Source organism: Anabrus simplex, chromosome 1, assembly GCF_040414725.1.
Source record: "Anabrus simplex isolate iqAnaSimp1 chromosome 1, ASM4041472v1, whole genome shotgun sequence".
Classification (NCBI taxonomy): Eukaryota; Metazoa; Arthropoda; class Insecta; order Orthoptera; family Tettigoniidae; genus Anabrus; species Anabrus simplex.
This window is the reverse complement of record NC_090265.1, coordinates 383,623,287-383,644,089: the sequence shown is the minus strand read 5'-3', so window position 1 is coordinate 383,644,089 and position 20,803 is coordinate 383,623,287. Positions and strand designations below refer to the sequence as shown.

General features: G+C 36.8%; 1 protein-coding gene across 5 annotated transcripts in view; it reads right to left on the bottom strand.

Annotated features, from left to right (window-relative positions):
* LOC136856816 (putative fatty acyl-CoA reductase CG5065) overlaps positions 1-20,803 on the bottom strand; it is a 220,612-nt gene that overhangs the window by 83,455 nt on the left and 116,354 nt on the right. For all 5 annotated transcript variants that reach the window (XM_067134952.2, XM_068224972.1, XM_068224973.1 and 2 more), the window contains one exon: positions 3,802-3,947. In XM_067134952.2, coding sequence (XP_066991053.2) covers positions 3,802-3,947 — 146 coding nt within the window. The remainder of the gene's footprint in view (positions 1-3,801; positions 3,948-20,803) is intronic.

Here is a 20,803-nt window from a genome sequence, read left to right as displayed (position 1 = left end):
GTATGGTTTGTGACCGTGGTATCCTTTGTGTAAGAGGAAATGAATTCGCTTCAGATTATTTTAACCAATGAAATATTAACCTATCAGGATAAGTTAGAAATTAAAAGGCTTGAACCGGACAGACCAGATTTGATTATCGAAAAAGTTACAAAAACTGACAAACGCGAGTATAGGCGTAGGTTTAAGAGAGAAGCGTACGAAACATGCAAGTGGCTCTGTGGATGTAGATCTAGGAATGCGCTTTTTTGTTTGCCTTGTTTATTGTTCAGCAAAGAAAGAAGTGTGTGGAATTCAGCTGGGTGCAGAGACCTTGCTCATTTGAGTGGAAAAATAAATAAACATGAAAATTCTCATGCACACAAAAATGCGAATATTGAATTCTCTATGCTAGGCCGTGTCAATATCACCATGCAGCTGGATTCCGCTTACCTTGATTAAGAAACATAATGAGCAAGTCGATGCAAATAGGTATATACTTTCGAGATTAATCGACTGTGTTAAGTTTTTTGGAGCTTTTGAACTGTCACTGCGTGGCCACGATGAAAGTGATACTTGTGATAATCCTGGGATTTTCAGGGGACTAGTAAACTTTGTAAGCTCTACTGACAATGCAATAAAAGAGCATTTGGAAAGTGCTACCGTTTTTAAAGGTACTTCCCACACTATTCAAAATGAACTTCTTGATTGCATGTTGAGCGTGTGCAGAGATGAAATATCTAATGCGATTCATGCCGCTCATTATTTGGCAGTTATGGCTGATGAAACAACAGATGTTTCTACATTGCAACAAATGGTAATTGTTTATAGATATGAAGTTGAAGGGGTTCCGGTTGAAAGGTACTGGGGTTTTGTCAACCCGAATGCTCAAGACGCGGAGTCTATTTTTGGAATTGTTCATGCAGAATTAGAACGCCAAGTGGGGAGTCACAGACAGAAGGTTATTGGACAATGCTATGACAGAGCGGCAGTATTAAGTGGGGGTAGAAATGGGGTGCAGGCCAGAATAAGAGAGATTTACCTTCAAGCGTATTACATCCATTGTTATGCTCATCAGTTCAATTTAATTTTACGGAAAGCGGCATCTATAAATAGATATACTAACAATTTGTTGGTTATTTTGATCCACCTTTTCAATACAAATTATTAATTATTAATTAATTAGTTATATAATTATATAATATATATAATTATATAATTATATATATTATATCATAGCATAGTTCAATACGGGTCTAATAATGAGATTAGTTACATGTAATGTAATCTATAAATAGTTCGTGTAGGATCTTTTTTTCCAACTTAACAGCCTTTCCAGCATTCTTTTCTCGATCAGCGCAGAGAACGAAAGTTTTGGATTCGCTGGTAGAGAAGAGGCTTCCGAAGACTATAACCACCAGATGGAATTTCTCAGCTCGTTTAGTCCAAACCGTATGAGAACACAGACAATTTAATAGAATGTCTCGAAGAAATTCGAAATTCATCTCATATTGACGACGTTACGAGGTGGGAGAGCTCCGGGCTTCTGTACAGTTTGAGAGATACGGAATTTATGTTTTGGCTACAATTCTTTCACCGTTTGATGCCACATGCAGACATTCTTTTCAAATTACTACAGCACAGAAATATAGATGCAGTTAAAGTGAAAGAACATATTTTAGAATTCCGAAGGCATGTTGAGAAAGTCAGGGACTGCACTACTGACATGGACGCTGATATATCCTCCAATGATCAACTCGCTCAAAAGAGGCAAAAAAACTCAGATCGTTCAGTAGCTGCTAAAGAAGTATGTGATGTAATAACTGTTCACATGGAACAATGATTTTCATTCCGTTCTCACTTACTGGCTTCTAGTCTGGTTGATGTGCATGCGTTTGGTGTCTATTCAGACTCTTTTCCAGAAAGAGAACTAAATACAGTGGCGCATATGTATCCCTGCCTAAATAAGACACAGCTGAAGACTGAGCTAGAAGTATTGTATATGAGAAATGACTTTCAGAAAGCTGAATTGTTGTCACAACCCCAATGACGACAGCGGAGCCTGAGAGGTGTTTTTCTACTTTGAAACGAATTAAAACGTTTCTGAGGAACACCATGACTGGAGAACGACTGTCAGTGCTGGCTATGCTTGCTATTGAGAAGAGATTTGTCAACAACATCAGTGACTTCAATCGTAAAGTGATTGAGAAATTTGCGCGATTGAAGGACAGAAGGATTGCTTTCCTGTACAAATAATCAGCATTTACGTGAGTTGCTAATCTAAATCCTATCATTTAAATAAGCATGATCTAGTGTTGTTGGTTGTACTGCATGCTAAATTGTTTAGATAGTGGCTATAATTTGCAAAATGAGAATAATTACCATGTGATACAGTAGAACCCTGACTAACCAAGATAATGTGGAGACTATTAGAGTCAATTCATAAATAATTACTTTAAAAAAATTACCGGTAAATGCGGTACACATTCCTTCTATGCTTATTGTCATACCCAGGTGAACTTCGTGCTGTTTAAAAACCAGGAATAGTGCTCGCGTCCTTCAGTGTTCGCAGTGCGGAAAAGCTATTATGAATTTTACTATTGTTCTACACTAAGACAGCCGGCCCGCGGTGTAGAGGTAGCATGCCTGCCTCTTACCCGTAGGCCCCGGGTTCGATTCCCAGCCAGGTCAGGGATTTTAACCTGGATCTGAAGGATGGTTCGAGGTCCACTTAGCCTACGTGATTACAATTGAGGAGCTATCTGACGGTGAGACGGCGGTCAAAAAAAGCCAAGAATAACGGCCGAGAGGATTCGTCGTGCTAACCACATGACACCTCGTAATCTGCAGACCACCGGGCTGAGCAGCAGTCACTTGGTAGGCCATGGGGTTGGGTTTGGTTTGGTTCTACACTAACACCAATTGAACTTTGTGCTGTTTAAAAACCATGAATAGTGGTTGCATCCTTCAATATTCGCAGTGTAGTAAAGTTGTTGTGAATTTTACTTTTGTTCTAGACTAACAAATTAGTCTCGTATAAAATTTATCCTCTGTTACAGAGGTTCTGCCAAATTATTTGTGAAGAAGGAACCATACAAGGAACTGTTAGTGAAATGATTTATGCACCTATATTACTTTTTTGCTGATTTGAGATATGAACAAAAATGTTGTTGTGAACCCCCTAAAAATGTTGTCACAAGCCGCCACTGTCCTCAAGGCAAGTGGACATATCCTGACAACTTTCTGACACAGATCTGCATTAATTCCACTGCATAAATACACAATCTAAGCATGCATTTTCGTAACAGTTCAGGGCATTAACAAATTTGCTGCTATGTAACTTACACATTCCCACCCCTAAGAACTGAAAATGAAAAAAATATCAATTGAGAGAGAGACAAATGGAGATGAAGTGACAATGTGAACTCTGAAGATATTTCAACAAAACAGTAGATATGTGTTAAATTCAAAATAGCTTGCAGCACCAGTTAGATGTTTATTCAATTTTTAAATGTTTCAACTGGTCTTGCATCAACCTTTGAATTAAGAACAGCCTTCGGCTTCAACATCAAACTCTTATGAAGTACAGTAGTCCAACATTCCATTCTTTTCTGTTTTCTCTTCTCACATCTATTTCTCCCTGTCAATGCCATTTCACAGTCACACCATTTAACTTCACACCTTTACAACTTATGAAATTCCAATTTTCGTTTTGCAGTATTCTATATTATCTTAATATAACACCTTTCCTTCCTAAATACTTTTAAAATTGCCATTAATATTTAACAGGCAGGCTTTAATAATATTAAAAAATAATCTACTCACACTGGTGTTATTGTCTTGATGAGTTTATCATCCATCCACTCTATGCACTGCATAATTTTCTCAGGGTCATATGGGGGAGGATAGATCACCTCCTTCACTTCATCCTTGTCACAGTTGCAGTAAGCAGTTGAAACATAGATCAGGGCCTGGTGTAAATAAATAAATAATTAAATAAATAAATAAATAAATAAATAAATAAATAAATAAATAAATAAATAAATAAATAAATAAATAAATAAATGTATGAATGAATAATAATAGTAATAGTAATAATGATGATGATGATGATGATGATCATGCTAGTAAGCTGCTAAGGTAGAGCTGGACAGAAGAACGTAAGAAAAATTTCAGTAAGAGGATGAAGAGATTTTGGGAAGAGAAGAAAGCAAAATCATCAGCTAAATAAATTCAAGTGTGCTCTTCAGCTGGGCATAACGATGTGAAAAAAAGATGATGATGATGATAATAATATTAATAATAATAATAGTAATAATAATAATAATAATGGCGTAGGGATGTGGCGAACCCATCGCCCAGCCACCCGAGTATTGGCGGGAAAACCATAACTATTCGGGTAAAGAGGAAATGCCTGCCCGCAGCCGGAGAACATCTTGAGGCCCTCCAGGGCTAACAACCTTGGTTGTATGTAGAATGAGCAATTTGCTCCAAGCTAAGCTAAAGCTTCTCAAGCATGATGGTAAAACAAAGACACGAAGTTAATACCCCAGGTGGCAACTTTCCAAAGAAATCCACCATTGCCGACAAGCGACGCATGCATCCCGTTCGGATGCTGGGGGGGATGCAACATCATGCTAAAGACGAGTCGGAGCGTCTTGGAAATCCTGAACAGTCACGAAAGCTGAAACCCATATCTTAGACTTTTTTGGCAACATTCAACATAAACAGTTTAATACAAACTGGTAAGATGAAACAGCTGACCAATGCCCTCCACGAAAATAAAATCGTAATAATTGCTCTGCAAGAAACTCGCTTCACTGACGAAGATACGTTTGAGTCTGAAGGGTATCGGTTCTTCAAGAGCAGATCCCATAAGAGAGTAATGAAAAACACCCCTATCTTCGGTACAGCTTTTGCTGTCAACACCAGAATTCTTAGGTCAGTCTCAAATTTTGAAGCTGTTAATGATAGGTTATGCCTACTATCCCTGCGTTGTGCAAATAAAACATATACGCTAGTCAATGCACATGCTCCAACTAATGAACAAAACAAAAAAGACCTGGAAGGCACAGATAGATTCTGGAACATCCTGGATGCCAGATTAGCGAAAATCCCAAAGCACCACGTCAAGATCCTATTGGGTGATTTTAATGCACAGGTAGGACGTGAACGGAAACACAGGAAAGTTGTTGGGCTCTACCCAGCACACAAAAGAATCAACAAGAATGGAGAACGCGTCGTTGAACTATGTGATAACCACAACCTCCAACTGATGTCAACACACTTTCGTCACTTACCAAGAAAACAGATGACATGGAGATGCCCAAACAAAACAATAGGAGAATTCCAAATAGACCATGTTGCTATATCTCAAAGATACAGTCCGGAAATCATGAACGTTACCGTAAAAAAGGGAATAAACATAGACTCAGATCACTATGTATCAGTAATCAAGTTTCGGCCAATCCCTCTCAACAAAAATAAGAACGAACCTACCACAATTCGCTTTGACACAAAAAAGCTCAGAGAAAGAGAGAATGAATTCAAAGAACTTGCCCAACCAGTGGAAAAAGACTTCAACAGCACAAGAAAGCAGATGATACAAGCTGCAAAAGGAGTGGGGGAAATCAAGAAGAGGAAGAGGCACACGTGGTGGAACGATAACTGCAAGAAGACCTTAGGGGATCGTCTGAATGCCTGGAAAAAGTATTACACCTCAAAAAAAGAAGAAGATTGGAAGATGTACAAAACACAACAAGCACAAACAGCAAAAATAATTCGCAGTGAGAAACGCAAGTATGAAAAGGAACTACTGGACAAGATTGAGCAAGACTTTCATAGAGGTGAATACTTCAGAAATTTTAAAAAGAAGGTACAAGGATACAAGGCACCTTCCCTTTGCTTTCTAAGGAAAGATAGAACTCTTGCAACATCAAATGAAGAAAACTGCAAAATCTTAGCGAAGTATTTTAACGACCTTCTAAACTGTGAAAAACCAGCCAACCCCATCAAAACAAACAAACCAGTGAGCCAAAACCTGCCATCTTCTCCACCAAATTGCGACGAAATCAAACGCCACATAAAGAGACTGAAAAATAACAAGGCTCCTGGTGAAGACTCCATGATTGCAGAACTGTGGAAACATGCCCCGGAAGAAGCAATTGACAGCCTACACCAAACCATTGTAGATATATGGGAAAAAGAACAACTACTAGAGGACTGGAAGCTAGCCTTGATCCATCCTTTACACAAGAAAGGAAATATAAGAGATGTGAACAATTACCGTGGAGTTTCTCTTCTGCCAGTAGCCTACAAGATCCTGTCACTATCCATCCTTGAAAGACTAGAACAGCAAATTGAGCACAAACTCGGGGAATACCAAGCAGGTTTTCGGAAAGGCCGATCAAGTGCAGAACAAATACTTAACCTAAAAACCGTAATAAGATACCATATGCTGAGAGGTCGAACCTATGTATCTACATTTGTAGACTTCAGGAAAGCATACGACTCCATCGACCGTGATGTGTTGCTTAACATCCTTGCAGAAATGGGAGTCGATGAGAAATTGCTGGCGATAATAAGGGCAACACTAACTAATACCAAATCCAAAGTAAAATTCCAAGGATGTCTCTCTGAACCCTTTGAGATCAAGACAGGCGTTCGACAGGGAGATGGGCTGTCACCTCTTTTGTTCAACTGCATACTTGAGAAGGTAATACAGGAGTGGCGAAAGACGTTAAAAGAAAGAAACCTTTACAAACCCGTAAGGACTGGGACAAAGAAAAATGGAGTGGAAATAGATTGCTTAGCGTTCGCTGATGATATAGCCCTTATGGCAGAAAATTTCGAAAGTGCAACAGAACAGATCAATGTGTTGAAGGAAGTAGCAGAACAAACAGGTCTACAAATTTCCTTTCAAAAGACAGAAGTAATGTCAAATATCAAAGATGATACGGCACAACTAAGCACCAAATATGGAACGATAAACCGTGTTAGTAAATTTAAATACCTTGGGGAATGGATTCAGCAAAATGGACTTGACAAAGAGGCCATAGCAGCCAGAATCAAGAAAATGGAAGTCACTTTCCAAACCACCCGCAACATTTACAACAAAAAGTGCTTTTCCCTGAACACAAAAATTCGTCACTACAACACTGTCATCAAACCAGTATCACTGTATGCATCTGAATGCCTTATCCTGTCCGAGAAATGTTTGCTTGCAGATTTAGAGAGGAAAGAAAGAAAGATCCTACACACCATACTTGGTCCAAACTACAAAAATGGCATCTACATTAGAAAATCCAGGCAAGAAGTATACTCTAAGATAGAGAAGATCACGGACACAATGCGTAAAGGCAGAGTTCGCTTCTACGGTCATATACGATGGATGATCGACTCTCGATGGACGAAACGTATCTTCAGTATATTTGACGCAAAACCATAAACGGCAATGCCATGGTACGTTAATGTCAAGAAAGATCTTAAAGAACCGGGCCTACAAGCAGAAGATGCACAAGACCGAAATCTTTTCAGAGCAGCCACCAAGACTTTTGGGACTTTCCGGGACGAAAAATGGGCAACTGGTGCTAAATGGACAGAAGAACGTCGTGCTAAACACAGTGAGCTAATGAAGATGATGTGGATCAAGCGAAAGATGAACAAATGCCAGAATGTAAAGTGAGGCTTATCGTGGTCCCTAGTTGGCCGATTAGCGAAGTTGAATGAATGAATGAATGAATAATAATAATAATAATAATAATAATAATAATAAACCTTCATCATTGGAGGCAGATCACTAACTAAAACTTTAGGAAAACAAGAAAGGAAACTCCTTAGGAAAATCTTTGGCCCAGTATGCATAGAATGGGTGTGGATGGAAAGGAATCTTGTGAATTATACCAGACTTCTGAGAGAAAAAAATCAGACACCATTAGAAAAAGATGACTGAAATTTTATGGCCATATTCAAAGAATGATCAATGAAAGACATGTTATAAAGTGAGAACATCCAATATATTTATTTTAAATGGACTTTACATGAATTGTTTAGATACAGCAGTGACATGGAACATGTTTTGAAAACTGGACCTACCATTGATATACAGTATATGATCAACCCTTGTCACTGACTGACTTGCAGCATTCCACTTAAAGGTTGGGAAAGCACAATTTCATTGAAATGGAATGTCGTATGGCTTTTAGTGCCGGGATATCCCAGGACGGGTTTGGCTCGCCAGGTGCAGGTCTTTCTATGTGACGCCTGTAGGCGAACTGCGCGTCGTGATGAGGATGAAATGATGATGAAGACAACACATACACCCAGCCCCCGTGCCATTGGAATTAACCAATTAAGGTTAAAATCCCCGACCCGGCCGGGAATCGAACCCGGGACCCTCTGAACCGAAGGCCATTACGCTGACCGTTCAGCCAACGAGTCGGACACAATTTTATTAATATCAATGAAAATAAAAAATAAGCTTGTACTTTTACATGGCTGTTGATATTGTAATCATTGCCAAAAGTTCTCCATTTTCTTGAGGATTCCAAACCACAGGGACATGATTTCTTCAGAAATCCCATGTGCAATGCCTAGGATTCTAACTGCGGCCATCTTGGTGAGAAGCCAGTGACTAAGCTATTCGGCTTAAAAGCACCATGCAACATCTAGTTCATATGTACAGTATTAGCTGCTATTCGAAAACCTTTTCCACAAGAAAACAATGGAACATTTACCTTTAGATGATGTACAAAGCAACTGGTACTGAAAAGGTAGATGATCTGTAGAAGATAGGAATTAGATTTCAAAATGTGATCATCATCCATAGGACTAATATCAAACATCCCCTACAAAGCATTTATGACCTACAAATCTTTCAAAATGACCTAATACCGGTAGTCTAAATTGACTCAGTAGAAATTTTTTAAACTCTGTTAATAATTCTCATAATTATTCTCATAGTTATTTGAATTCAAGTAGGCCCACCAATGTAGAAGACTGTATACTGCATTATTTATTTAATCTGTATCAATTTTATATAGGCTAAATGATTGCACAATTATTTTAACTTAGGTATGTAGTTTCCAACAATTAGTTCCAGTTAATTGTTACTGTTCACTTTTGCTTACTGTAGTTAAGTATACAGCAATATACACTTTATGTAAGGTAAGTAAGTTTTAAAAATGGAAAGTTAGGTGACTGTCAGCTAAAAGAGCTTTCTTTATACATAGAAAATATCTACTTCACCTCAACTGAAACAACAGGGGCATACAATACAAAGTACCACTGGTCACTAAATTGCTGTCATCTGCTGCCAGGTGTGAGAATTGTACTCTTGATAGAAGTAGTAGGTAGTAGTAAACATTTTATTCACAGCTACATGAACCTTGGGTATGGAGCACATGATTGCAAAGGGATAATTGGGCTTGTCCATTACATAGGGGTGAATATTTTAAAATGGAAACAACGAATGTGTAGGGTGGGGAATAAAGTTAAAATAAGTATCAGACATGGCTGCTAATGACAAAAATGTGTTGTTCAAATTATGAAATATCAATGGAAATGAAAAACCATGGCATTAATGGGGATTTCTGGATTAAATTCTATTAAAATGCCCCCAAAATGAAACAAATATACAAAATTACTCTAAAGAGACAAAAAATGCACAAAGAGCAACCATGTCTTATAATGCCAGTACTCTATCTATATATATAAAGTAGCTTGTCCTGACTGACTGACTGACTGACTGACTGATTCATCATCGCCGAGCCAAAACTACTGGACATAAAGAAATGAAATTTTGGGGATATATTCATATTAAGATGCAGGTGCTCGCTAAGAGAGGGTTTTTGGATATTCCGTCGCTAAGGGGGTGAAAAAGGGGGGTGAAATTTTAAAATGAGTGTGTCTATATCTCAAAACTTTAAAAGTTTACAGATGTGAAAATTGGTATTTAGAATCTTCTTTAAAAATAAGGAAACACGTATTTTTTTGTTTTCAGAAAATCCCAATAGGAGGGGTGAAAAAGGGTGAAAAAGGGGTTGAATGCCTTTAATCAGGATACCGGTACCTATATCTCAGAAACTGAAGATATTACAGACCTCAAAATTGGTACTTTTGATCTCTTTCAAAAATAAAGAAACACATATTTTTTTGTTTTTGGAAAATCCAATTAATGCGAGGGTGAAAAGGGGGGTGAATTTTTAAAATGAGTGCATCTATATCTCAAAACTTTTAAAGTTTAGAGATGTAAACATTGGTATTTAGAATCTTCATTAATAATAAAGGAACATGTATTTTTTTGTTTTCGGAAAATCCCAATAAGAGGGGAGAAAAGGGGTGAAAAAGGGGTAGAATGCCTTTAAAGAGAATACTTATATCTTAGAAACTGAAGATATTACAGACCTGAAAATTGGTATTTGGGATCTCCTTTAAAAATAAAGAAACGCGTATTTTTTTGTTTTTAGAAAATCCAATTAATGGTAGGGAGTAAAAGGGGGATGATTTTTTAATATGAGTGTATCTATACCTCAAAACTTTTAAAGTTTATAGATGTAAACATTGGTATTTAGAATATCCTTTAAAAATAAAGAAACACGTATTTTTTGTTTTTGGAAAATCCAATTAATCGGAGGGTGAAAAGGGGGTGAATTTTTAAAATGAGTGAATCTATATCTCCAAACTTTTAAAGTTTGCAGATGTAAAAATTGGTATTTAGAATCTTCATTAAAAATAAAGAAACACGTATTTTTTTGTTTTCGGAAAATCGCAATAGGAGGAGTGAAAAGGGGTGAAAAAGCGGTTGAATCCTTTAATGAGGCTACTTATATCTCAGAAACTGAAGATATTACAGATCTGAAAATTGGTGTTTGGGATCTCTTTTAAAAATAAGGAAACACGTATTTTTTTGTTTTTGGAAAATCCAATTAATGGGGGGGTGAAAAGGGGGTGATTTTTTAAAATGAGTGTATCTATATCTCAAAACTTTATAGTTTATAGACGTAAAAATTGGTATTTAGAATCTCCTTTAGAAATAAAGAAACACGTATTCTTTTGTTTTCGGAAAATCCCAATAGGAAGGGTGTAAAAGGGTGAGTAATGGGTTGAAAGCCTTTAATGAGGCACTTATATTTCAGAACCTGAAGATATTACAGAACTGAAAATTTGTATTTGGGATCTACTTTAAAAGTAAAGAAACACGTATTTTTTTCGTTTTTGGAAAATCCAAATATTGGGGGGTGAAAAGGGGGGGGGGTGAATTTTTAAAATGAGTGTGTCTACATCTTAAAACTTTAAAATTTACAGATGTAAAATTGGTACTTAGATTCTCCTCTAAAAATAAAGAACACGTCTTTTTTTGTTTCCTTAAATCCCAATAGGAGGGGTTTAAAAGGGTGAAAAATGGGTTGAATGCCTTTAATAAGGATACATATATCTCAGAAACGAAAGATATTACAGAACTGAAAATTTGTATATGGGATCTCCTTTAAAAATAAAGAAACGCGTATGTTTTAGTTTTTGGAAAATCCAATTAATGGCGGTTAAACAGGAGTGACAAAATGGGGTGAATTTTTTGAAAGACTATATCTACAGAATATCTTGGAAACGTAAAATGTTACAGACGTAAAAAGTGGGTGTTTGGAATCTCCTGTAAATGTAAAGAAACATAGGTGATTTGTTTTGGGAAACTCCACTTAAGGGGAACTCAAAAGGGGTGAAAATTTAAAATGAGAATTTTTACAGTATATCTCAAAAAATTAACATGTTACAGAAGTGAAAAATGGTATTTTTTATCTCTATTAAACATAAAGAAACGTGTATTTTTAGTTTTCGGAGATACCACTTGGGTGGAGCGGGGGGGGGGGGGTGTAAAAGTGACTGAAATTGGTGTTGAATTCTTTTAATTAGGCTACTGATATCTCAAATATGAAGATGTTACAGACGTGAAATTTGATATTTGGAATCTGCTTTTAAAGTAAAGAAACACGTATTGTCGGAAAATGCAATGAAGGGGGGGGGGGGTGAAAGAATTGAAAAATTAATTGACTTAATTGTATGAGAATACATACATCTAATAAAAACTAAAGTTCTTACAGACGTGATAATTCGTATTTGGATCTCCTTTAAAAACAAAGAAAAACGCGTTTGGGGGTGGGGGGGGGGAACCATCTTGGAGGGCGGGAGTGTAAAGGAGTTGAATTCCTTTAATGAGGACACATAAATCAAAAACTGAAGAATTTTGAGTCGTGATAATTGGTATTTAGAAGATCCTTTACTATTAAAGAAACAAGTATTTTTTGCGGGAAAATTCACTTGGGGAGAGGGGGAGTAGTGTGAAATGAAGTGCAAAAAGTAAATTATTTTTATGGGGATAGTTATATCTCAAAGCTGAAGGTAATAGACGTGAACATTGGTGTTTGGAATCTCCCATAAACATAAAGAAACAAGCCTTCTTTTAATTTTTCGTGGGGGGGGGGGGGGGGTGGCGGTAAATACACTTAACGGCGGTGGGGTGTAGAAGGAGGCGAGACCAATTGATTTTACTGTTATTAATGTACTTATAAGGATCCTCCGGTGCTCAGACGCAAGCGTGCCGGCCTCTCACAGCTGGGTTCCGTGGTTCAAATCCCGTTCGCTCCATGTGTCATTCGTGCTGGACAAAACGGAGGCGGGACAGGTTTTTCTCCGGATACTCCGGTTTTCCCTGTCATTAGCCATTCCAGCAACACATAATAATAATAATAATAATAATAATAATAATAATAATAATAATAATAATGTTCCGGACCGTCGTCAAATGTGCGGACCGCGCTGGAAACGGCTCCTGGACGGGTAATGACTAAGAATGCAGCCTGGCCGCGGGTTCAGTGCCGCCAAGGCACCCAATATGACACCACGCTGGATCTCCTGAAGGATTTTATCCATATTAAAAATGATTATAGTAAAAGATGGCACAGATTTACGGACCCAACTGACCGGGAGGAATACCTGAGCCTAACCCGGGAAGTACGAAATCGATTGCTGAAAAGGAAGATTGAAAAATGGGAGGAAACGTGCCGTAAAATAATAGAAAACGAGTCAGATCGGGAATTTTGGTGGATTCTCGCAGAAAACGAGTCAGATCGCGAATTTCGGAGGATTATATATCTAAAACAATAAGTATTCAATTATAAATTTCAGTATAATACCGTAGCGAAGCACGGGTATCTTGCTAGTCTATATATATAAAATAGCTTGTCCTGACTGACTGACTGACTGACTGACTGACTGACTGACTGACTGACTGACTGACTGACTGACTGACTGACTGATTCATCATCGCCCAGCCAAAACTACTGGACATAATGAAATGAAATTTTGGGGATACATTCATATTAAGATGTAGGTGCTCGCTAAGAGAGGATTTTTGGATATTCCGTCGCTAAGGGGGTGAAAAGGGGGGTGAAATTTTAAAATGAGTGAATCTATATCTCAAAACTTTAAAAGTTTACAAATGTAAAAATTGGTAGTTAGAATCTTCTTAAAAAATAAGGAAATACGTATTTTTTTGTTTTCAGAAAATCCCAATAGGAGGTGTAAAAAGGGGTGAAAAAGGGGTTGAATGCCTTTAATCAGGATACCGGTACTTATATCTCAGAAACTGAAGGTATTACAGACCTGAAAATTGATACTTTTGATCTCTTTTAAAAATAAAGAAATACATATTTTTTTGTTTTTGGAAAATCCAATTAATGGGAGTGTGAAAAGGGGGGTGAATTTTAAAATCAGTGTATCTATATCACAAAACTTTGAAAGTTTACAGATGTAAAAATTGGTATTTAGAATCTTCATTAAAAATAAAGAAACACGTATATTTTTGTTTTAGCAAAATCTCAATAGGAAAGGTGGAAAGAGGTGAAAAATGGCTTGAATGCATTTAATGAGGATACTCATATCTCAGAAACTGAATATATTACAGACCTGAAAATTGGTGTTTTGGATCTTCTTTAAAAATAAAAAACATGTATTTTTTGTTTTTGGAAAATCCAATTAATGGGGGGGGAGGGTGAGAGGGGGTGAATTTTTAAAAGGAGTGTATCTATATCACAAAACTTTTAAAGTTTATAGATGTAAAAAATTAGTATTTAGAATCTCCTTTAAAAATAAAGAAACACGTATATTTTTGTTTTCGGAAAATCCCAATAGGAAGGGTGGAAAAGGGTGAAAATGTGTTGAATGCCTTTAATGAGGCTAATTATATTTCAGAACCTGAAGATATTACTGTACAGACCTGAAAATTGGTATTTGGGATCTATTTTAAAATAATAAAGAAACAGGCATTTTTCGTTTTTGGACAATCCAAATAATGGGGGGTGAAAAGGGAAGTGAATTTTTAAAATGAGTGTATCTACATCCTAAAATTTACAGATGTGAAAATTGGTATTTTGAATCTCCTTTAAAAATAAAGAAACATGTATTTTTTGTTTTTGGAAAATCCCAATAGGAGGGGTGTAAAAGGGTGAATAATGGGTTGAATACCTTTAATGAGGATACATATATCTCAGAAACTGAAGATATTACAGAACTGAAAATTTGTATATGGGATCTCCTTTAAAAATAAAGAAACACGTATTTTTTTGTTTTTGGAAAATCCAATTAATGGCGGTTAAGCAGGAGTGACATATTTGGGTGAATTTTTTGAAAGACAGTATCTACAGAATATCTGAGAAAAGTAGAATATTACAGACGTAAAAAGTAATATTTGGAATCTTCTGTAAATGTAAAGAAACATAGGCGATTTGTTTTTGGAAACTCCACTCAAGGGGAACTAAAAAGGGGGTTAAATTTTAAAATGAGAAGTTATACAGTATATCTCAAGAAACTTAACATGTGACAGAAGTGAAAAATGGTATTTTTATCTCCATAAAAATAAGGGAACGATTATTTTTAGTTTTCGGATATAGCACTTGGGGGGGGGGGGGGTAATAGTGACTGAAAATGGTATTGAATTATTTTAATTAGGCTACTGTTATCTCAAAAATGAAGATGTTACAGACGTGAAATGTGATATTTGGAATCTGCTTTAAAAGTAAAGAAGCACGAATTCTCGGAAAATCCAATGAAGGGGGGGGGGGAGGTGAAAGAATTGAAAAATTAATTGACTTAATTGTATGAGAATACTTACATCTAATAAAAACTAAAGTTGTTAGGGCCTACAGACGTGAAAATTGGTATTTGGATCTCCTTTAAAGACAAAGAAAAGCCCGTTTTGTGGGGGGAGGGGTCATCTTGGGAGGCGTGAGTGAAAACGAGTTGAATTCCTTTCATGAGGACACACATAAATCAAAAACTGAAGAAGTTACAGTCGTGATAATTGGTATTTAGAAGATCCTTTACTATTAAAGAAACAAGTATTTTTTGCCGGAAAATTCACTTGAGGGGGTGGGGGAGTGTGAAAGTTAAAAAAAGTTAATTATTTTAATCTGAAAACTGAAGGTAATAGACGTAGACAATGGTGTTTGGAATCTCTTTTAAACATAAAGAAACAAGCCTTCTTTTAGTTTTTTTTTTTGGGGGGGGGGTTTACATAAACTTAACAGCGGTGGGGAGTAAAAGGAGTTGAGACCAATTGATTTTACTGTTCATAATGTATTTATAAGGAGCCTCCGTTGCTCAGGCGGCCGCGCGCCGTCCTCTCACAGCTGGGTTCCGTGGTTCAAATCCCGGTCTCTTCATGTGGCATTTGTGCTGGACAAAACGGAGGCGGGACAGGTTTTTCTCCGGATACTCCAGTTTTCCTTGTCATCATTCATTCCAGCAACACTGTCCAATATAATTTCATTTCATTTGTCATCCATTAATCATTGCCCCAGAGGAGTGCGACAGGTTTCGGCTGCCGGCACAATTCCTATTGTCGCCGCTAGTGGGGGCTTTATTCATTCCATTCCTGACCCTGTCGAATGACTGGAAACAGGCTGTAGATTTTCGATGTACTTATTCTGATCATAAACCGATCATTTTTAATCTTTCCTGGGTTCGTTTTCAAGAGCCATCTTTCCCTTCGGAGAACGTTCTTAGATTACAGTACCTTCTCCTGGCATATAAATAAAAATATAAACACATTTGAAATAAACGATAGGAATGAGATTGACCGTCCAGTTTTTCACCTCTATAATAAGGTCAATAATGCATGGAAGTATGTCATTCGTATGGCCAGAAATCCCCCACACTTGCCTACGCGCGACAATGGTGCTGGTCACATTCTCAACAATGACAATGGTAGCAGATGTAATTTACTGACAAGTAGCGGTCTTGCCTCTTGCTGTTGGGTCCAGAACATCTATAATAATAATAATAATAATAATAATAATAATAATAATAATAATAATAATAATAATAATAATAATAATAATAATAATAATAATAATAATGTTCTGGACCATCGTCAAATGTGCGGACCGCACTGGAAACGGGTCCTGGACGGGTAATGACTAAGAATGCAGTCCGGCTGCGGGTTCAGAACCGCCAAGGCACCCAAGACGACAACACGCCGGATCTCCTGAAGGATTTCATGCATATTAAAAATGCTTACAGGGAAAGATGGCAAAGATTTAGGGACGCAACTGACCAGGTGGAATACCTGGACCTAGCCCGGGAAGTACGAAATCGATTGCTGGAAAGAAAGATTCAAAAATGGTGGGAGACTTGCCATAATCTATTAGAAAACGAGTCAGATCGTGAATTTTGGCGGATTCTCGCAGAAAACGAGTCACATCGCGAATTTCGGCGGATTATATTTCTAAAACAATAAGCATTCAATTATAAATTTCAGTATAATACCGTAGCGAAGCACGGGTACCTTGCTAGTCTATATATATAAAGTAACTTGTCCTGACTGATTCATCATCGCCGAGCCAAAACTACTGGACATACAGAAATTAAATTTTGGGGATACATTCATATTAACATGTAGGTGCTCGCTAAAACAGGATTTTTGGATATTCCGTCGCTAAGGGGGTGAAAAGGGGGGGGGGTGAAATTTTAAAATGAGTGTATCTATATCTCAAAACTTTAAAAGTTTACGAATGTAAACATTGGCATTTAGAATCTTCTTTAAAAGTAAGGAAATACGTATTTTTTTGTTTTCAGAAAATCCCAATAGGAAGGGTGAAAAAGGGGTTGAATGCCTTTAATCAGGATACCGGTACTCATATCTCAGAAACTGAACATATTACAGACCTGAAAATTTGTACTTTTCATCTCTTTTAAAAATAAAGAAACACGTTTTTTTTGTTTTAGGAAAATCCAATTAATGGGAGGGTGAAAAGGGGGTGAATTTTTATAATGAGTGTATCTATATCTCAAAATTTTGAAAGTTTACAGATGTAAAATTTTTTATTTAGTATCTTCATTAAAAATAAAGAAACACGTACTTTTTGTTTTCGGAAAATCCCAATAGGAGGGATGAAAAGGGGTGAAAAACGGGTTGAATGCCTTTAATGAGGATACATATATCTCAGAAACTGGAGATATTACAGACCTGAAAATTGGTGTTTGGGATCTCCTTTAAAAATTTGTTTTTGGAAAATCCAATTAATGGGGGTGAAAAGGGGGTGAATTTTTAAAATGTCTGTATCTATATCTCAAAACTTTAAAAGTCTGCACATGTAAAAATTGATATTTAGAATCTCCTTTAAAAATAAAGGAACACGTATTTTTTTGTGTTCTGTAAATCCCAATAGGAGGGGTGTAAAAGGGTATATAATGGGTTGAATGCCTTTAATGAGGATACATATATCTCAGAAACTGAAGATATTACAGAACTGAAAATTTGTATATGGGATCTTCTTTAAAAATAAAGAAACACGTGTTTTTTTGTTTTTGGAAAATCCAATTAATGGCGGTTAAACAGGAGTGACAAATTGGGGTGAACTTTTTGAAAGATTATGTCTACAGAATACCTGAGAAAAGTAAAATGTTACAGACATAAAAAGTGGTATTTGGAATCTCCTGTAAATGTAAAGAGACATAGGTGATTTTTTTTTGGAAACTCCACTTAAGGGGAACTAAAAAGGGGGTGAAATTTTAAAATGAGAATTTGTACAGTATATCTAAAAAAACTTAACATGTTACAGAAGTGAAAAATGGTATTTTTTATCTCTATTAAAAATCAAGAAACGTGTATTTTTAGTTTTCCGAAATACCACTTGGGTGGAAAGGGGGGGGGGAAGTGTCTGAAAATGGTGTTGAATTATTTTAATTAGGCTACTGATATCTCAAGAATGAAGATGTTACAGACGTGAAATTTAGTATTTGGAATCTGCTTTAAAAGTAAAGAAACACGTATTCTCGGAAAATCCAATGAAGTGGGGGGGGGGGTGAAAGAATTGAAAAATTAATTGACTTAATTGTATGAGAATACTTTCATCTAATAAAAACTAAAGTTGTTACAGACGTGAAAATTGTTATTTGTATCTCCTTTAAAAACAAAGAAAAACACGTTTTGGGGGGAAATCATCTTGGGGGGCGGGAGTAAAATGGAGTTGAACTCCTTTCATGAGGACACAGATATCAAAAACTGAAGAAGTTAGAGTCGTGATAATTGGTATTTAGAAGATCCTTTACTATTGAAGAAACAAGTTTTTTGCCGGAAAATTCACTTGGGGGGGGGGGGAGGAGTGTGAAAAGGAGTGAAATAAAGTTAATTATTTTTAAGGGGATACTTATATCCCCAAGCTGAAGGTAATAGACGTGAACATTGGTGTTTGGAATCTCCTTTAAACATAAAGAAACATGCCTTCTTTACATTTTTTGTGGGGGGGGGGGGCGTAAATAATCTTGACAGTGGTGGGGTGTAAAAGGAGGTGAGTCCAGTTGATTTTATTGTTCATAATGTACTTATAAGGAGCCTCCGTTGCTCAGGTGGCAGCGCGCCGGCCTCTCACAGCTCGGTTCCGTGGTTCAAATCCCAGTCACTCCACGTGACATTCGTGCTGGACAAACCAGAGGCGAGACAGATTTTCTCCGGATACTCCGGTTTTTCCTGTCATCATTCATTCCAGCACACTGTCCAATATCATTTCATTTCATTTGCAATTCATTATCCATTGCCCCAGAGGAGTGCGACAGGCTTCGGCAGCCGGCACAATTCCAATTGTCGCCGCTAGATGGGGGCTTTATTCATTCCATTCCTGACCCTGTCGAATGACTGGAAACAGGCTGTAGATTTTCGATGTACTTATTCTGATCATAAACCGATCATTTTTAATCTTTCCTGGGTTCGTTTTCAAGAGCCATCTTTTTCTTCGGAGAACATTCTTAGATTACAGTAGATTCTCCTGGCATATAATTAAAAATTTAAACACCTTTGAATTAAACGATAGGAATGAGATTGACCGTCCAATTGTTCACCTCTATAATAAGGTCAATAATACACGGAAGTATGTCATTCGTATCGCCAGAAATCCCGCACACTTGCCTACGCGCGACAATGGTGCTGGTCACAATGTCAACAATGACAATGGCAGCAGATGTAATTTACCGCCAAGTAGCGGTCTTGCTTCTTGCTATGGGGTCCAGAACATCTATAATAATAATAATAATAATAATAATAATAATAATAATAATAATAATAATAATAATAATAATAATAATAATAATAATAATAATAATAATAATAATAATAATAATGTTCTGGACTGTCGCCAAATGTGCGGATCGCGCTGGAAACGGGTCCTGGACGGGTAATGACTAGGAATGCAGTCCGGCCGCGGGTTCAAGACAAAACCACGCCGGATCTCCTCAAGGATTTAATCCATATTAAAAATGCTTATAGGAAAAGATGGCAAAGATTTAGGGACCCAACTGACCGGGTGGAATACCTGGACCTAGCCCGGGAAGTACGAAATCGATTGCTGGAAAGAAAGATTGAAAAATGGAAGGAAACTTGCCGTAATCTATTAGAAAACGAGTCAGATCGCGAATTTTGGCGGATTTTCTCAGAAAACCAGTCAGATCGTGAATTTCGGCTGATTATATATAAAACAATAAGCATTCAATTATAAATTTCAGTATAATACCGTAGCAAAGCACGGGTATCTTGCTAGTTAATCATAAAACATGTGAATACTAAAGCATCTAGGTGAAATTATTGACCTAGCAGGGTTAAATCAGCAAGCTAACAAAGAAAGAATTGCAGAAATTCAGAGAGCATTTGACATTACTTGAAACAGATACAATAAGAGAACTATACCCAAAAAGGCAAAGTTACTACATTACAACACGGTAGTTAAAACAGAAGCACTTTATGCATCTGAAACTTAATTGGTGACAGATCTCGAATCAAAATGATCGCAAAACAAGAAAGAAAAATCCTCAGGAAAATCTTAGGTCCAAAGTGCAAAAATGGAATTTGGATGAAAAAGAACTCACATAAATCTATCAAGTTAGAGAAATAATCGCATATACAATCAGGAAATGGGGATTACATTTTATGGTCACTTTATAGAATCGATGATAACAGGCTCACAAAGAAAAAATTTGAACTTAGCCTTATCAATGACAAATTGCAATAATTGGTTAAAAGAAATCAGTGAAGACCTAGATTAATGAAGAAACCATTCAAGATAGAATAAAATTCAGGACCTTAATTGACAAATACAAATTTTCTGTCAAGCCCACCCAACTAAATACAGAATGGACTGAACAACGTAAAAAGGAACACAGAGAGGATGAAGAGGTATTGGGAAGGGAAGGAAAAACCAAAAAAAAGTGCTAATAAGTTCAAACGCGCTACTTAGTTGGGCATAACAAATCAAGAAGAAAACACCTATGTATCTGTGTTTCATGA